Source organism: Oryctolagus cuniculus, chromosome 4 (genome assembly GCF_964237555.1).
Source record: "Oryctolagus cuniculus chromosome 4, mOryCun1.1, whole genome shotgun sequence".
Lineage (NCBI taxonomy): Eukaryota > Metazoa > Chordata > Mammalia > Lagomorpha > Leporidae > Oryctolagus > Oryctolagus cuniculus.
The window spans coordinates 54,822,996-54,839,486 of record NC_091435.1 but is presented as its reverse complement, the minus strand read 5'-3'; the positions used below and the strand labels follow the sequence as shown (position 1 = coordinate 54,839,486).

The 16,491-nt window shown below is 39.6% G+C and overlaps 1 protein-coding gene across 2 annotated transcripts in view; it reads right to left on the bottom strand.

Moving 5' to 3' along the window:
* The window catches only part of TBC1D23 (TBC1 domain family member 23), an 83,024-nt gene that overhangs the window by 32,828 nt on the left and 33,705 nt on the right, over positions 1 to 16,491 (bottom strand). For both annotated transcript variants that reach the window (XM_070071986.1, XM_070071985.1), the window contains exons 5-10: positions 12,904 to 13,027; positions 9,645 to 9,769; positions 9,511 to 9,557; positions 8,561 to 8,664; positions 5,182 to 5,304; positions 3,576 to 3,668 (exon numbers count right to left, since the gene is read on the bottom strand). In XM_070071986.1, coding sequence (XP_069928087.1) covers positions 3,576 to 3,668; positions 5,182 to 5,304; positions 8,561 to 8,664; positions 9,511 to 9,557; positions 9,645 to 9,769; positions 12,904 to 13,027 — 616 coding nt within the window. The remainder of the gene's footprint in view (positions 1 to 3,575; positions 3,669 to 5,181; positions 5,305 to 8,560; positions 8,665 to 9,510; positions 9,558 to 9,644; positions 9,770 to 12,903; positions 13,028 to 16,491) is intronic.

Sequence of the window (16,491 nt, the reverse complement as noted above, 5' to 3'; positions counted from 1 at the left end):
ATTTTTTCTTAAACTTGTCAGGCCCATGCTTCACATACATTTGCAAAGCTTAAAGAGTGAAAAAGAAACACGCGAAATCCCTGGGAAAAGAGAAAAAAAAATGGATCTATAATACATCAGAACAAAAGTTGAAAATTCACAGAAAGATTAAATTATGAAAAATAATATTCTATTAGAGAAAATTTTGTTGTTGTTTTTAAAGATTTATCTATTTGAAAGTCAGAGTTACACACAGAGAGAGAAGGAGAGGCAGAGAGAGGGAGAGGTGTATTCCATCCGCTGGTTCACTCCTCAATTGGACGCAACAGCCGGACCTGTGCCGATCCGAAGCCTGGAGCCAGGAGCTTCTTCCAGGTCTCCCATATGGGTGTAGGGCCCCAAGGACTTCAGCCATCTTCCACTACTTTCCCAGGCCATAGCAGAGAGCTGCATCGGAAGTGGAGCAGCCACGGCACGAATCGGCATCCATATGGGATGCTGACACTGCAGGCGTCAGCTTTATCCGCTACACCACAGCATCGGCCCCATGTTGGTTTTTGTTTTTCCCCTAACAGACAACATGCCATGGTGTCATAACAGAAAGACTTTAACATTGAATGGAAGAACTCGTGACTAACAATAATAGCTCAAAACAAGCTCTATTTTTTCACTCCATTTACATACCAAACCATGTATCTCTCAGTTCAGTCACAAATAGTAAATGACACTTATTTGACAGTACTACTCTAGGTTTGGAGATATAAGGATAAAAATTCATTTAGCTACAAAATTTTTTAAAAATTTATTTATATTTTATTTGAAAGGTAGCGGGGAGGAAAAGTTGGAGGGACAGTGAGACAGGAGACAGAAAGAGATCTTCCACCTGCTGGTTCACTCATGAAATGCTTGCCAACAGCCAGGGCTGGGCCAGACCAAATTAGAACTCAATCCAGGTCTCCCAGGTGAAGGCAGACACCCAAGTAGCTGAACCATTACTTGCTGCCTCCTAGGATACACACTAGCAGGAAGTTGTATTGGAAGCAGAGGAGCCAGTATTCCAGTACTGGGATGTGGGTGTCCCAAGTGCCAACTTTTTTTTTTTTTTTTTTTTTTTTTTTTGACAGGCAGAGTAGACAGTGAGAGAGAGAGACAGAGAGAAAGGTCTTCCTTTGCCGTTGGTTCACCCTCCAATGGCCGCCGCGGCCAGCGCACCGCGCTGATCCGATGGCAGGAGCCAGGTACTTATCCTGGTCTCCCATGGGGTGCAGGGCCCAAGCACCTGGGCCATCCTGCACTGCACTCCCTGGCCACAGCAGAGAGCTGGCCTGGAAGAGGGGCAACCGGGACAGAATCCGGCGCCCTGACCGGGACTAGAACCTGGTGTGCTGGCGCCGCAAGGAGGAGGATTAGCCTATTGAGCCACAGTGCCGGCCCCAAGTGCCAACTTAACCAAATGCCTGCCCCAACCACCAAAGTTTTAAAAAATTATTATAATGGGAGTTAAAAAAAAATACAATGACAATTCAACAGAAAAAAATGGACTATATATAAAAGTAATCTGTACAAAAGCATATTTGAAAAAAAAAAGCTCAACCTATTAGTCATTTTTCACCTATAATTCTGGTAAAATACAAAATGATTAATAATGCTGATAACATAACATAGTCATTCTCATTTATACTTGTGAAATATAAGGTGGTTTAGCCCTTTTAAAATATTTTTTAAACTTTATTTGAAAAGCAAAGTAACAGAAAGAAAGAGAGACAGACAGATGGAGAGACTGTCCATCCACTGGTTTACTCCTCAAATGCCTGCAAGAGCTGGAGCTGGGCTAGATTGAAGCCAGGAGCCAGGAACTCCATCCTAGCCTCCCCTGACATGGGTGACAAGGACCCAAGTACTTGAATCACCACTTACTGCCTCCCAAGATGGGCATCAGCAAGAATCTGGATCAAAAGCAGAGCTAGACCGGCGCCGTGGCTCACTAGGCTAATCCTCCGCCTGCGGCACCACCGGGTTCTAGTTCCAATCGGGGTGCCAGATTCTGTCCCAGTTGCTCCTCTTCCAGGCCAGCTCTCTGCTGTGGCCCAGGAGTGCAGTGGAGGATGGCCCAAGTGCTTGGGCCCTGCACCCGCATGGGAGACCAGGAAAAGCACCTGGTTCCTGGCTTCGGATCAGCGTGCTGGCCACAGGGGCCACTGTGGGGTGAACCAACAGAAAAAGGAATACCTTTCTGTCTCTCTCTCTCATTGTCCACTCTGCCTGTCAAAAAAAAAAAAAAAAAAAGATTATTTGGGATAGGCATTTGGCCTAGTGGCTAAGAGGTCGGTTGAGACACCTGCATCCCATATCAGAATAACTGGGTTCAAGTCTTAGCTCCGCTTTTTTTTTTTTTTTTTTTTTTTTTGGACAGGCAGAGTGGACAGTGAGAGAGAGAGACAGAGAGAAAGGTCTTCCTTTTGCCGTTGGTTCACCCTCCAATGGCCGCCACGGCCGGCGCACCGCGCTGATCCGATGGCAGGAGCCAGGTATTTCTCCTGGTCTCCCATGGGGTGCAGGGCCCAAGCACTTGGGCCATCCTCCACTGTACTCCCTGGCCACAGCAGAGAGCTGGCCTGGAAGAGGGGCAACCGGGACAGAATCCAGAGCCCCGACCGAGACTAAAACCCGGTGTGCCGGCGCCACAAGGCGGAGGATTAGCCTAGTGAGCCGCGGCACAGGCCATATCCCAAATAATCTTAAAAATATGCTTAAGGGAGGAATTAATAATTAAGGAAGAAATAGATACAGAGTTTACCTACAGGATATAAAACAAGCTGTGAGGGCCTTTCTCACCTACAGTGTCCATAATCTCTGAGGTCTACCACCATTTTCCATGAGTTTCCTCTAAACGCCACCTATGCCCTTTCACACCCCCTTTCAGTCTCAGCACCAGATAAGCTGGTAAAGAGAAGTGTAAACTGCATGTTCAGCCAAAAGGGTTACTATATCACTCCTCTTCCTGTTTTCCCCATCCCCAAGCCTCCAATAACCCAAGAAGGACTTAAATGATATCACTATAAGTTCTTCCAATGGCTCTAAGTATTTGACAATATTTAATTATTTACTTTATTCATTTCTTCAATTGATAGGACTTTAGGATATTAATTTAACAACTGAGCACTCTTATGCCAGATGCTATCCTTATTAAATAGTAATTTGCTGTACATATAAGTGCTCAGGATTAAAAAATTATTTATAGTAAAAGCTTTTAACATTCTTACCCAATTATAACAAAAGCTGATGCTTATAGAGTACTTACAGGTCCAAGGCACTATGCTAAGTGCTCTATCAGGTAGCTGATAGTACATTTAGAACTTATGACATAACAATGGTAAGCAGCAGTAAGCCATAGTTAATAGTTTTCATCTACTATTTATGATGTCAAAAGGTGTCCTGAAAGAGAGGTACACTTTTCTTTGAAAAGCAGAGATTCCCTCCTTAGGTAGAAGGAAAAACATCCCCAATCTGAGACATGTATATTTATTTCTGAGCTAAAGAAAAGAATTACTTTCTCTCTTTACTTAACGAAATACTTAATCAGCATTTATACTAACCAGGTCAGAATCTAAGTGGAAAGCAGTTGATAAATGACCAGCATTATACTGTTCCGCAGGACGGCAATCCACCACAAAGAATCGGACTCCTTCCTAAAAGGGAAAATTTGACATACTAGAATTTGCCAGGAGGTTCACATTACAATGTATAATAGTAACAATTAGCCAATGGAGGAGGAATAAATTTATTAAAAAAATACATCTTACATTGAATAAGGAAGACCCAATTAGAATAGAAACAAGAAAATAACCTCGAGGTCCTAAATATTTTTATTCATTTTGAACAGTTAAAACATTTTTGATATATTATTCTTGACTGGTAAGTCTTTAAATATAGAGCAGGAAAATATTTTCATCGATAAAGCTAATTATACTGGAATTTGCCAATTTTTGAATGTATATCGCACAACTCTAGATATGATATTCTTAGTTTCACAAATAAATCCATAAATTTATTAACAACAATTCAAATAAAAACTATATATATTACTTGTTTGGGGTGGAGGGGAGATTGGGTTCTGCAATGCCAATTTGAACTGAAGAATTTCACATGGATCTCTTCAACCTGGACTATATGTTTGTCATTGTTTTTAAATGTTAGTTCTGATACAGAAAAAGCACAAGACGTTTTTATTTTGAATTTTCTCAACAACTCATATAGATAAATTCAACTGAGATCTACTGGAAAAGGCCTGTCTTCCTGTGTCCATTGCTTTCCCCTGGTCAATGATGGAACACACCCAACTTTCCAAATAAGCATACTCATGGTTAACTATTGAACCGCTAGCAATAAAGAGAATATACTGAAAAATAATCACTGGCCAAATTGGCTCATTAGGTTTTCATGAGTATTGTAATGAACACAAATTGTGGTGTATTTTCATAATTCTCCTTTGCGTTGTGCTTTATAGCATTAAGCCATGCAATTCAATTAGCTGTGCAACTACTCAGAATTTTTTTTTTTTTTTTTTTGACAGGCAGAGTGGACAGTGAGAGAGAGAGACAGAGAGAAAGGTCTTCCTTTGCCGTTGGTTCACCCTCCAATGGCCGTCACGGCCAGCGCACCGCGCCTATCCAAAGGCAGGAGCCAGGTGCTTATCCTGGTCTCCCATGGGGTGCAGGGCCCAAGGACTTGGGCCATCCTACACTGCACTCCCTGGCCACAGCAGACAGCTGGCCTGGAAGAGGGGCAACCGGGACAGAATCCGGCACCCCGACCGGGACTAGAACCCGGTGTGCCGGCACTGCAAGGCAGAGGATTAGCCTACTGAGCTGTGGTGCCGGCCCCTACTCAGAATTTAACTGTTAAATACTAAGTTTATCCTTATGAGTACTTTATATAATGCCACATTCAGTTGCACTGTTGAAATATGAAAAAAGATATGACAATATACAGAAATTGGTGTCCAGAGTGACAAAAATAGATACCAACAATTAAAATCACATACAAGGTGGCAGTTTAAGAATGGCCATTTGAACACATCTGATCCATTAATTATTGCAAAAGGCAAAAGCGTCACATTGTTGCAGTAAATTATAATTACTAATGGGCATCAATGAACAGGCAGGAAGTGCTGGTTGCCTATATTGGGCTTCCTTTACTTACTCCTTGCAGCTGATTTGCTTGAAGGATCTCTGACACTGAGATGGCCAAACAAAGAGCCTGACTCAGATCTGCATCATCATCCTTAATTCCCAACAAAGTACTACCAAAGAGATGGTGATTATCCTGTTTGAAAAGAAATTTTTAAACATTGTGAAGAAGAAACAAAAACCTTCTTCCTTTTGTTCATAAGAGTATACAAAGAAAAGGTGGATATATTTTGTGCAGTTACAAACTCCTGGCAATCCAGATGGACTTAAATTTACAATCCCCAATTTGTAATGTAACACTGAAATCTCTTAACACAATACTTTGCTTTTTTCAGATCCCAGCCAAATAACATTTTGTAGCTACTTAGTTGTACAGAATATCCTGCTATGCCCTCCTTGTGATATAGTCCAGTGGTCAAATAAGTTTCTCAAGGAAGTGTACTGACATCCGAGACTGATGAAATTCTATCATCAGTTCCACAACAGCTTCATCAACTATCTACCCCAGACTTGCCATTAGTCACAATCCTTAACAGCCCAACCTCTCTTATGCATTACTTAAAAGCCGAAGACCACCTTCACTGAGCAGTTTTGAGACATTTAGTCTGTTGCCACACTCATTTACCAGATTAAACTTTCTTTTCCTTTATCCTCAAACTTTGTCATTGTTTTTCTGATCTGGCAGCATTGACAAGAACCAGACTTCTGATAACACTTCAGTCATGTGATTTTTAAAACTTCGTTTTATATAGTCTCAAATCTTATTGGCTAAAAATGACAATAAGGCCATACACAAAGTCCCTGCCAGTTTACACAAGATGAAAGACTAAGAAAAAACACATTCTACACAGCTATTTTCCAATTATCAACTACAGTTAAATATTAAATGTTAAAAATATTTGGTCACAAGTTCTCATATCTTTAAAAAATGTGGCAGAATTGTAGAAATCATGTAACATAATGTTCCATATCAGTCTGCTAGAATTTTCCATTACTAGTGTAGGTTATTTACTATTTCTAAAGAATAAAAGGTGCTTTTTTAAAAGACAAAAAAAAAAAAAAAAGAAAATGACCTCTTTTTCACTCAGTATCCTAAACTGCCATAACACCTTCTAACTTACTCAACATTGTTGGAACTGCAGTGACCTACATAAGGAAATTATTTAAACAGCTGAAATTAGTTCCTAGAAACAAATCTAAATTATTTAAGAAAATAGTTTTTTAAAATGTTCACTCATTTTTATTTATTTGAAAGAGCAACACACAGAAAGAAACAGAGAGATCTTCTATTTGCTGGTTTGCTCTCCAAATGCCCCCAAAAGCTGGGGCTGGGGAAAGCCGAAGCCAGAAGCCAGGAACTTAGTACAGGTCTCCCATATGGATGGTGTGACTGAAGCACTTGTGCAATCATCACTGCCTCCAAGGTACACCAGCAGGAAGCTGGATCAGAAGCATAACAGCCAGGACTTGCTTCCAGGCTCTTAAACATGGGATGTTGGTGCCTCAAGTAGTGGCTTAACCAACTCTGCCACAATGCCTGCTGCAACAAAAAAATTTTTTTAAAGATTTATTTATTTATTTGAAAGTCAGAATTACACAAGAGAGGAGAGGAAGAGGGAGAGGGAGAGGGGGAGGGAGAGGGAGAAGGGGAGGGAGAGGAAGAGGGAGAGGGAGGGGGGGAGGTAGAGGGAGAGGGGAAGAGGGAAAGGGGAAAAGGGGCAGAGAGGAAGAGGGGGAGAAGGGGGGGAGGGGGAGAGGGGGAGAGAGAGAGAGAGGTCTTTCATCCAATGGTTCACTCCCCAGTTGGCCTCAACGGCCGGAGCTGCGCCGATCCAAAACCAGGAGCCAAGAGCTTCTTCTGGGTCTCCCACGTGGGTGCAGGGGCCCAAGGATTTGGGCCATCTTCTACTGCTTTCCCAGGCCATAGCAGAGAGCTGGATTGGAAGTGGAGCAGCCAGGTCTTGAATTGGCGCCCACATGGGATGCTGGTGCTTCAGGCCAGGGCGTTAGTTAACCCACTGTGCCACAGTGACGGCCCCAAAAAAATGTTTTTAAAAGGTTTGCCTCGCCTGTCTTCTGAAAAACTATACTGAACATAATATTATCTCAACATTACAGTGACATGATAACTACCAAGTAGAAATTATTATGACAGAATGCTTTTTTTTTTTTTTAAAGGCAGGGATAGATGTTTGTTCTAGCCATTGGGATGCCTGTGTCCCATAATGAAATGCCTGGGTTCAATTCCAGGCCCAAGCTCCTAATTCCAGCTTCCTGCCATTGCAGGCCATGGGAGGTAGAAAGTGATGGCTCAGCTGCTCAGATGTCTGCCACCCACAAAGGAGACCTGCATTGAATTAATGCTAGGAGTGAACCAGAAGATGGGAGCTCTCTTTGTCTCTGCTCTGTGACTTTTTTTTTTTTTTTTTTTTGACAGGCAGAGTGGACAGTGAGAGAGAGAGAGAGAGAAAGGTCTTCCTTTGCCGTTGGTTCACACTCCAATGGCCACTGCAGCTGGCGCGCTGCGGCCGGCGCACCGCGCTGATCCGATGGCAGGAGCCAGGTACTTATCCTGGACTCCCATGGGGTGCAGGGCCCAAGCACTTGGGCCATCCTCCACTGCACTCCCTGGCCACAGCAGAGAGCTGGCCTGGAAGAGGGGCAACCGGGACAGAATCCGGTGCCCTGACTGGGACTAGAACCCGGTGTGCTGGTGCCACAAGGTGGAGGATTAGCCTAGTGAGCCGCAGCACCAGCCTATGACTCTTGAATAAATAACTAAAATAGACAATTAAAAAAAGACACCAAATATTAATGCTGTCATAGCCTCCTGAAGTCACTGAGAAACCTGTTTGCTTTGTAAATACAAAGAAGTGCCTCTTTCATTATTAGCTTTTGCTTCTTAGAATCTTATTTTCTAGGAGTTCACATTGGTCATGCTTCTAATTTAGTGTTTCTTAATTTAAGTACATGTCTTTTAAGGATCTAGGTCTCTTTGGAAATAAGTGACTTTTTTTTTTTTTTAAACAAGACACCTCTGCAACATTAAGGCTGTGCAAGGCTGAACTCATACATATTCTCCAAAGGATTTTTGTAGTACAATTTTTAAAGTCAAGAAAGCACTCATTTAAGAAATATATCTCAGTCAACTTTTTCACAATTAGAAAAAAACTAATAATTAGTACACAGGTAAACTGGTTTCCATTATCTTTTTAAACCTGTCTGTTCTACTAGGGAGATACTCACAATGAAAAAAAAAATTCATCCAAAATTGGAACATATAAAAAGAGAAGAATGATAAACATGTTTTAAGTGAAGTGGATGTAAGTTAAATAACAAAATAATGTACAAAATGGGAAATACAGAATAGTAGGTCATTCCTTGTCTTTTACCTTCCTAAAAGAGGCTGGTGTTTTACTGCAATAATACTGAGCCAGAGAAAAAAGGTCTTCAATGTCTTCTACATTCAAACTGGATGGTGTATTTTCCAAGAACTCTGAAATATGATTGCAGATATAACACTTAATAAATACTATGTAAATGGAATCTCAACAATAATACATTTTTCAGGCTGTCTATGGAGAAGTGGATACCCCCAAAGGAGCAGAAACTGTTCACATAATTCTCCTTAAGGTGAAGGATGGGATCAGGCAATTAAATCAATTCATCAGCTTTAATCAAAATTTTCTTTCATTCATTAAAAAATTAGATGAAATCTCAGGAGCCGTAAAAATAAAAAAAATTACTAAGAAATAATTCGTCATTTAAGGAACTGTATACTGTTGAGAAAATAAAAGATAAGTCTTTATATTATAATTATACAACATTATCATGTGGATAGTACAAAGTGCCAGGCATTAGAGAAGAAGTAGCTTTCTGTACAGAAGCAAGAGTAGGTGAAGAATCCAAAAGGAGAATCAAAGTTTCGCAATGAAGATGTTGAAGATGTTGGGTAAGCTGTGTGTAAGAAAATAAACTAAGGGATGAGAGAGGAGGACATTCTCGTGAGCACTGAAACCAGATACTACATGGAAAAGAATGAAAAACATGAAATGATGAATAAGAATGGCGAAATCAGGAAAAATGCATGGGGTCTTCCAAAAATTCATGTAAAACATGTACTATGAAAAACTGCATGGATCTTGAAATTTTATGCACAAAATAGTTTTTTTCCACGACCTTTTTAAAGTATTCTCACAACCTTTAAAGGTTTGTTCTGGAGTGTTTAAAGAAGTGGCAATTAAATGGAACCTCAGAACTTTTCTTATAGATGAGGAAGCTGATTTTTAGAGAGATTAACTGAACTGTAATTAATGTCTTCTCTACATTGAATAATACTTACGGATAACTTCTTCTTTGCTGTCTGATTCTTGTGCTAAAATAACTTCTCTGGAAAAGAGAATCAAATTTGAATTAAATATTACCAGAGTACCCTGAGAAAGGAGAGGAAACAAATCTAAGCAACTTGGTACTTACTTTGCATTAACAAGAATTATTAACATTAAGAAATAAATAAAAAATGGATCTGCTTGTTGTAGATATCCATCCCATATTGCCTGAGTGACTTCAATGGAACAGTAACATGCAAAAAGGCTTCCAAGCTGTAATCAGGAAATGAAATGAAAGACATAAACCACTGGAGCTGATTTGCTCTCTTAAAAGTATTAAAGCAAATTAATAAGTAATGTTACATCAAAATATCTACGCCTAATATTTAACATGCATCTTAACGTCAGTGTATGAAATCCAAAGGCAAAACATGTGAATTAAAGGCACAAATGAGCTATTCACTAGATGTGTGACTTATACATATTATTTAAAGCTTCCATTTCTACTTGTGTAGTTAATAACAACAACAATAATAAAAAGGATTACTACTGCCCACTTTTGACCTTTGTTGTAAAAAGAGATAATTAACCTAGACCATCTCAAGTAACTAACACATTTCTCTGTTGTATCATAACTAATATAATTACCTACAGAGTTCTATAAGGTTAACAGGGTAATTATTACTAATTAAGTACACTATTGATTTGACAAGGTGATTGTGATGCTCAAACATAGTAATTTAAGAGCACTTCACAAAATTTTAATGATGATATAAAAACTGTTCCCAAAGCTTACTTGTACATTACTTTAAAAAGATGAGACAATACTCATATCTTTCCATAGTTTTCAGCAGCTCTATGGTTCTGTATTTCAAATCAAGGAGTTATTAATGTATAAGCTTCTCTATAGCCCACTTTTGTTTTAAACTACATGAATTCAGTGCTATGTTTAGATTGCTCAATTTTCATCAGAAAAAAAAAATTCAATGTAAAGGATTAAACTTAAAATGTTTTTAATGGCTAAAGGGACCTAATTAAAACACATTTAGTGCAGAATTTTTACTAAACCACTACCACATATTACTTCCTGTCTCTTATTTTCATTCTCACTAAAGGCCTACAAAGTATATTTTCTTCTCATTTTACTGATGAGGAAGTAGACACATCAAAGAACTCTTTTGAGCACACAGAGTTTTTGAGTGGTAATGCTGGGACCAGAAAAAAGGCTAGAGACTCCATGGCCCATTTAATTGTCATTACACTTGACCCTGAGGCTTTTAAAAAGTACGTAAAGTCATTAATTTTTTTTGTTGTTTGAAAGATTACTACTACAAACACAAACTAGAAGATGTAAATACAAACAGAATAGTAATATATAGCTATCCTTATATTCACCTAGCTAATCTAAAGCTACCATTGCATGGCTCATGGTTATGGGTTCCTTAAGTTTAGGAATTAGTTTTAATTATTTCATCTGATTTTGAAAAAAAATTTCAATTGATCAACATGAATAATAATAATAAGTTGAAGAGAAGCCAGTTGTCTCAGGACTCAGTTTAAACCGCCTTTACCAGAACTGAATACTAATTTAGAGTTCTAGCAACAGAAATGGCATTTCCTAGGCAGAGATACCTCTATTAATTATTAAAAAGGGGTAGAGAAGTAGTTTCATACTTTAACATAAATAACTAGCTGTAGTAGCAATACATGAATATTAGAGAAGGTAGAAAGTTTTAGGTATTTTATTATTTCAACTCAGTGACAAGATCATGGTTAAGAAAGAACCAAAGGACAGGTTCCTTAGGGCATGCATTTGGCACAGTAGTTAAACTGCTACTTTGGATGCCTGTTATCCCAAATCTGAGTGCTGGTGTGAGTGCCAGCCCCTCCACTTCATATCTAGCTTTCACTAAAACACTAGGGAAGGCAGAAAATCATTGTCCAAGTGCTTGGGGTCCTGCCACGCCTGTGGTAGACTCAGATGGAATTTTGGGCTCCTGGCTTTGGCCCAGCCCAGCCCAGCTGTTGCAGGCATTTGGCAAGTGAGCCAGCAGATGGAAAAAATCTGTCTCTCTACCTTTCAAAAAAAAAAAAAAAAAAAAAATTAAAAACAAACCAAAAAACAGACTAGGGTACTGAGGTTTGTGATATAATGAGCTCAGAAATGAAACCAGTTAGGATTATCTAACTACCATTTCCTGATTGTTTACTAATTCCATCATCTTCTGAGATAAATAATATTATTATTCCCACTTAACAGTTGAAGAAATCGAAGCTCTGAAATTTAGCGTCAAGATTATATAGTTTATAAGTGGCAGAAATGGGATTCTTTATAAAGAAATGTTACAATACAATCAAAGATTATGTTTATTTTTTAATATATAGTCTTCCAGCACCTGGTTATTATTTGAAAAAGATCTTCAAGTTAACCTAGAAGAGCAATTCTCCCTTAGAAAACACCAAAACTCTTTCCAAGGGTGTCTGTGAGGTCAAAGTTATTTTTGTAATAATTCTTCTAAGACTTAATTTGCCTTTTTCATAATCATTTCCTCAAAATGCACAGAAATTTCCAAAGACAATATGCTCCATCACAGATTAAAATAAAAAAGTAGTTATGAGAATCCACCTGTCTTTGATCTTGCTAAGTATTGTGGAGATTTACAAAAATATAACATAATGCTACTACCCCCACTAACTTTCTTTTTGAAAATATAGTTGTTTTTCACCTAAAAATTGGTTATTTAACAGGAAATAAACATTACTTTTAAATGATCCAATAAATGAACATATAAAACTCTTTAGCTTTATTTTCTAATCAATATAATCCATATAAACAGTAGATAATCAATAAACTAAGAGTATAAGGGGTCCAGAGAATAAAAGGATTGAGAATTACTGACCTAGAATAAGACTTCTCGCTGAAAACAATATAGAAGGACACAGCACTGAACTGTACTTGATATTCTAACCATTTGATAACCTTAAGTAATTTCCCTTATGATTGGATGTCAATTCTTTGTGCACACCATTAACAATTTAAACATACAGTTTTGAATTGAAGTGATATATAGTATATTTACATATTATATGCATGTGTTTAAATATGTAGATAGATCAATATAAAGCACATATGTATAAATTAACATATCATGTATTTGTACACTAAATATCTATTAGTTATATGCCCACATATAAGTAAAACAAAAGGCTTAACTTTCTATCAAATAATCTGAACTAACATTAAGTAAAGAGTAAAAAAAGTCATTTTAAAATGCCAATAGTTTTACTCCTTTGATTTTAATAATAATGGTCTTTTCTTTCTCTTTCTTGGAATTAAAAAAACCCACCTAACTATAGTTTTATATAAATCTATTTTTCATTAAATGTTCCTACTTTCACTTTATTACCCAGTTGAGTGCATAGGAGTCTGGAGTAATTTTCTTTGTATCAAGAAGAGAACAAAGCTCAGGCTCATGGTATTGGATGAGTAATCGGAAGAGGTGAAATGGTCTCCCTTTCAGGGAACAGTCCCTAGAAGACAAGAGAAGCAAAGTTCTTTGCATTGACAGTTCAGAAAATTTAACATCAATAGTCAATCCTCCAATATTCAACTCCTTCTTTTTCCTGACACCATAACACCTGAACACCATAGTATTTACAACAGGCCTACTTGACAGAATCAGGAAGAGCTCTCCTGCTAATACCTTTCAAACTTCATTAAAGTTTTTAGAAACAGTAAGTCTAGGCATAATGGATTAAGCCACCGCCTGCAATGTCGGCATCCCTAATAGGTACTGGTTTGAGTCCCATCTTCTCCACTTCTGATCCAGCTTCCTGTTAATGGCCTGGGAAAGCAGCAGAAGATGGCTCAAAGTGCTTGGGGCCCTGTACTCATGTGGGAGACCCTGATGAAGCTCCTAGCTTCAGTCTGGCCCAGCCCCAGCCGTTGCAGCCATTTGGGGAGTGAATCAGCAGATGGAAGATTTCTCTTTCTCTCTCTCTCTCTCTCAACTCTGCCTTTCAAATAAATAAAATAAATCTAAAACAACAAAAAGGAAAGAAATAGTAGGCCCACAGCCACTTTGGGGAGATTCTCTCCAAGTCAGCACTCAAGCAAGAAGACTATAGGGATCACTGAAAATAGCACTTAGGTTATTTTGATAAGTTTGGGAGCCCCAAAGGAGATATGGAGAATCTGGAAGAAGTTCAGACACCTTGTTCCCTGCCAACTAAGAGCTTCAGCTCCAAAATTTACATACTCAGAAATGTCCTTTAGCAAAGGTACAAGTCTGAAATGGCTACAGATTAACATTTCAGGATAGTATTCTAGAGCATTAAAAGCTAAGTGGCCTGGGTACTAGGCGCTGACAGTGAGTTTCAGAAGGTGCCAAATATTTTTCTTGTTCAATTACTGTTCCACTCAAAGTTATTGTGACAGAAAAATGAGAAAGCTGAATGTGAACACTGTTTTAAAGTAAAAGGTGCGAAATCTATATTATACCATTTCTACTATCACAATGCTTCTTGTTAAACAGAAATCACACTGCAAGAGACTTCAAAAGTAGAAATTATTTAAAAAACAGAAATAATTATAAGAGGCCTAATGATACACTCTAGGCCAAGGATTTCCCATAGTTTCTAGCCATTACCTCAGGAAGCATCTCAGTCTGTACAGATTTAAGAAAACTCCTCTGCTAAGACAATGGTAGCCACTCAAACCCCTGATCCAAAAGGTGCTGCCCGTAAACCATGGTACCTAGGCACCTGAACCCAAAGAAGACACCCCCTGCAGCAGGTCCAGGTCTGGTCCACGCACCAGGCTCAACCCTCAGGAAGCACAGTTGCTTCCTCCTTCCAATGCTCAGTCTGACCCTGAACTCCTTATCTTCTAACTTCCGCATTAAGTAGCACTCTTTGAAAATCTTTTGTGACTAGAGGATTTGTTAGATACTACTGTATTCACATGAATTCATTTTAGTGTGTCCATGTTTACAGTACCTCAAAACAGAATTGACTTATCTCACTGAAAAAGTGTCTCTCAAAATATAACTGATTTTTGGTTGTCTCATATTAATGAATATAGAAAGATACTTTTTAACCACTATAGTTAAAGAAGCAAGTGAGGATGTTTGGCATAGAAGGTAAGTTACCACTTGGGACATCTACATCCCACACTGGAGTCTCTTAGTTCAAATCTCAGCTCTCCTCCCAATTCTAACTTCCTGCTAAAATGTACCCTAAGAGGCAGCAGGTGATGGCTCAAGTGCTTGAGTCCTGCCATTCCACATGGGAGACACAGACTGAGTTCCTGGCTCCTGACTACACCCCAGCAGAGCCCCAGTTGCTGTGAGCATTTGGGAAATGACTTAGTGGATGGGAGATCTATGTGTCTCTGTCTCACTGCCTGTCAAATACATAAAACAAATTTTAAAAAGACAAAAAGCACTGCAAGCACAGCACTCCCAGAGTCTGACTGGCTAAAGTGTGGTGTTACTGTGAACAAGGTGATGACTAAATAATCTTCATCTGGACCAGCAGGCTTCACTAATTACTCCATTCAGCTTTTGTTCTGGGATGCATTCTACTGGTCACAAGGGAACAAAGCAAGTGTATCTAATGGATCAGCAAAACTGTATAATAGCTCAAGGCACACGTCAGCCCAATAAGTCAGTTTTTATGGAAGAAATAACATGTGCCAGACTCTGAAATAAGCACTTTACAAACTAATTTCATATTGTCATCACAAACAATCCTATGAATTGTATACTCATTTTACAGACAAGAAAACTGAGGTTTAATTGAGGTCAAATAGCTCACCAAAGGTTACACAACTAAACAAATGGAATTAAGACTTGCACTCATTGGGGCCGGTGCTGTGGCGCAGTGGGTTAACGCCTTGGCCTGAAGTGCCGGCATCCCATATGGGCTCCAGTTCTAGTTCTGGCTGCTCCACTTCTGATCCAGCTCTCTACTATGGCCTGGGAAAGCAGTAGAAGATGGCCCAAGTCCTTGGGCCTCTGCACCCACGTGGGAGACCAGGAAGAAGCTCCTGGTTCCTGGCTTCGGATCGGCGCAGCTCCAGCCATTGCAGCCATTTGGGGAATGGACCAGCAGATGGAAGAACTCTCTCTTTCTGCCTCTCCTCTCACTCTGTGTAACTCTGACTTTCAAATAAACAAATCTTAAAAAAAAAAAAAAAAAGTCTTGCACACTGGAAACACAATGAAATCATTATGCTATGCTACTGTTACATATATAAAATCTGATACTACAGTAAGAGGCATTTTGAGGGAGGGCATGTGGTTTAGTGCTTAAATTGCTGCCTGGAATGCCCGCATTCAATATCGAAGTGTCTGGGCTGGCGCCACGGCTCACTTGGCTAATCCTCCGCCTGTGGCGCCGGCACCCTGGGTTCTAGTCCCAGTTAGGGCACCAGATTCTGTCCCGGTTGCTCCTCTTCCAGTCCAGCTCTCTGCTATGGCCCGGGAAGGCAGTGGAGGATGGCCCAAGTGCTTGGGCTCTGCACCCACATGGGAGACCAGGAAGAAGCACCTGGCTCCTGGCTTCAGATCAGCACAGCACCAGCGATGGTGGCCATTTGGGGGGATGGGGTAAACCAACGGAAGGAAGACCTTTCTCTCTGTTTCTCACTGTCTAACTCTGCCTGTCCAAAAAAAAAAAAAAAAAAAAAAAAAAATCAAAGTGTCTGGTTTGAGTCCCAGCTCTACCGCTTCTCACCCAGCTTCCTACTGACACATACTCTGGGAGGCAGCAGATAAAGGCTCAGGCAGTGGGCTCCTACTACCCACGTGGGAGACCCATAGAGCTGTTATGGGTATTTGGTTAGTCAACCAGGTGATGGAAGGTCTCTGTCTTTCAAATAAAATGAAAATAATTAATAAAAATTGTTTTAAAAGGTGGTATTTTAGGGGCTAGTGTTGTGGCACAGAGGGTAAAGCCACAGCCTGCAGTGCCGGCATCCCATATGACAGCTG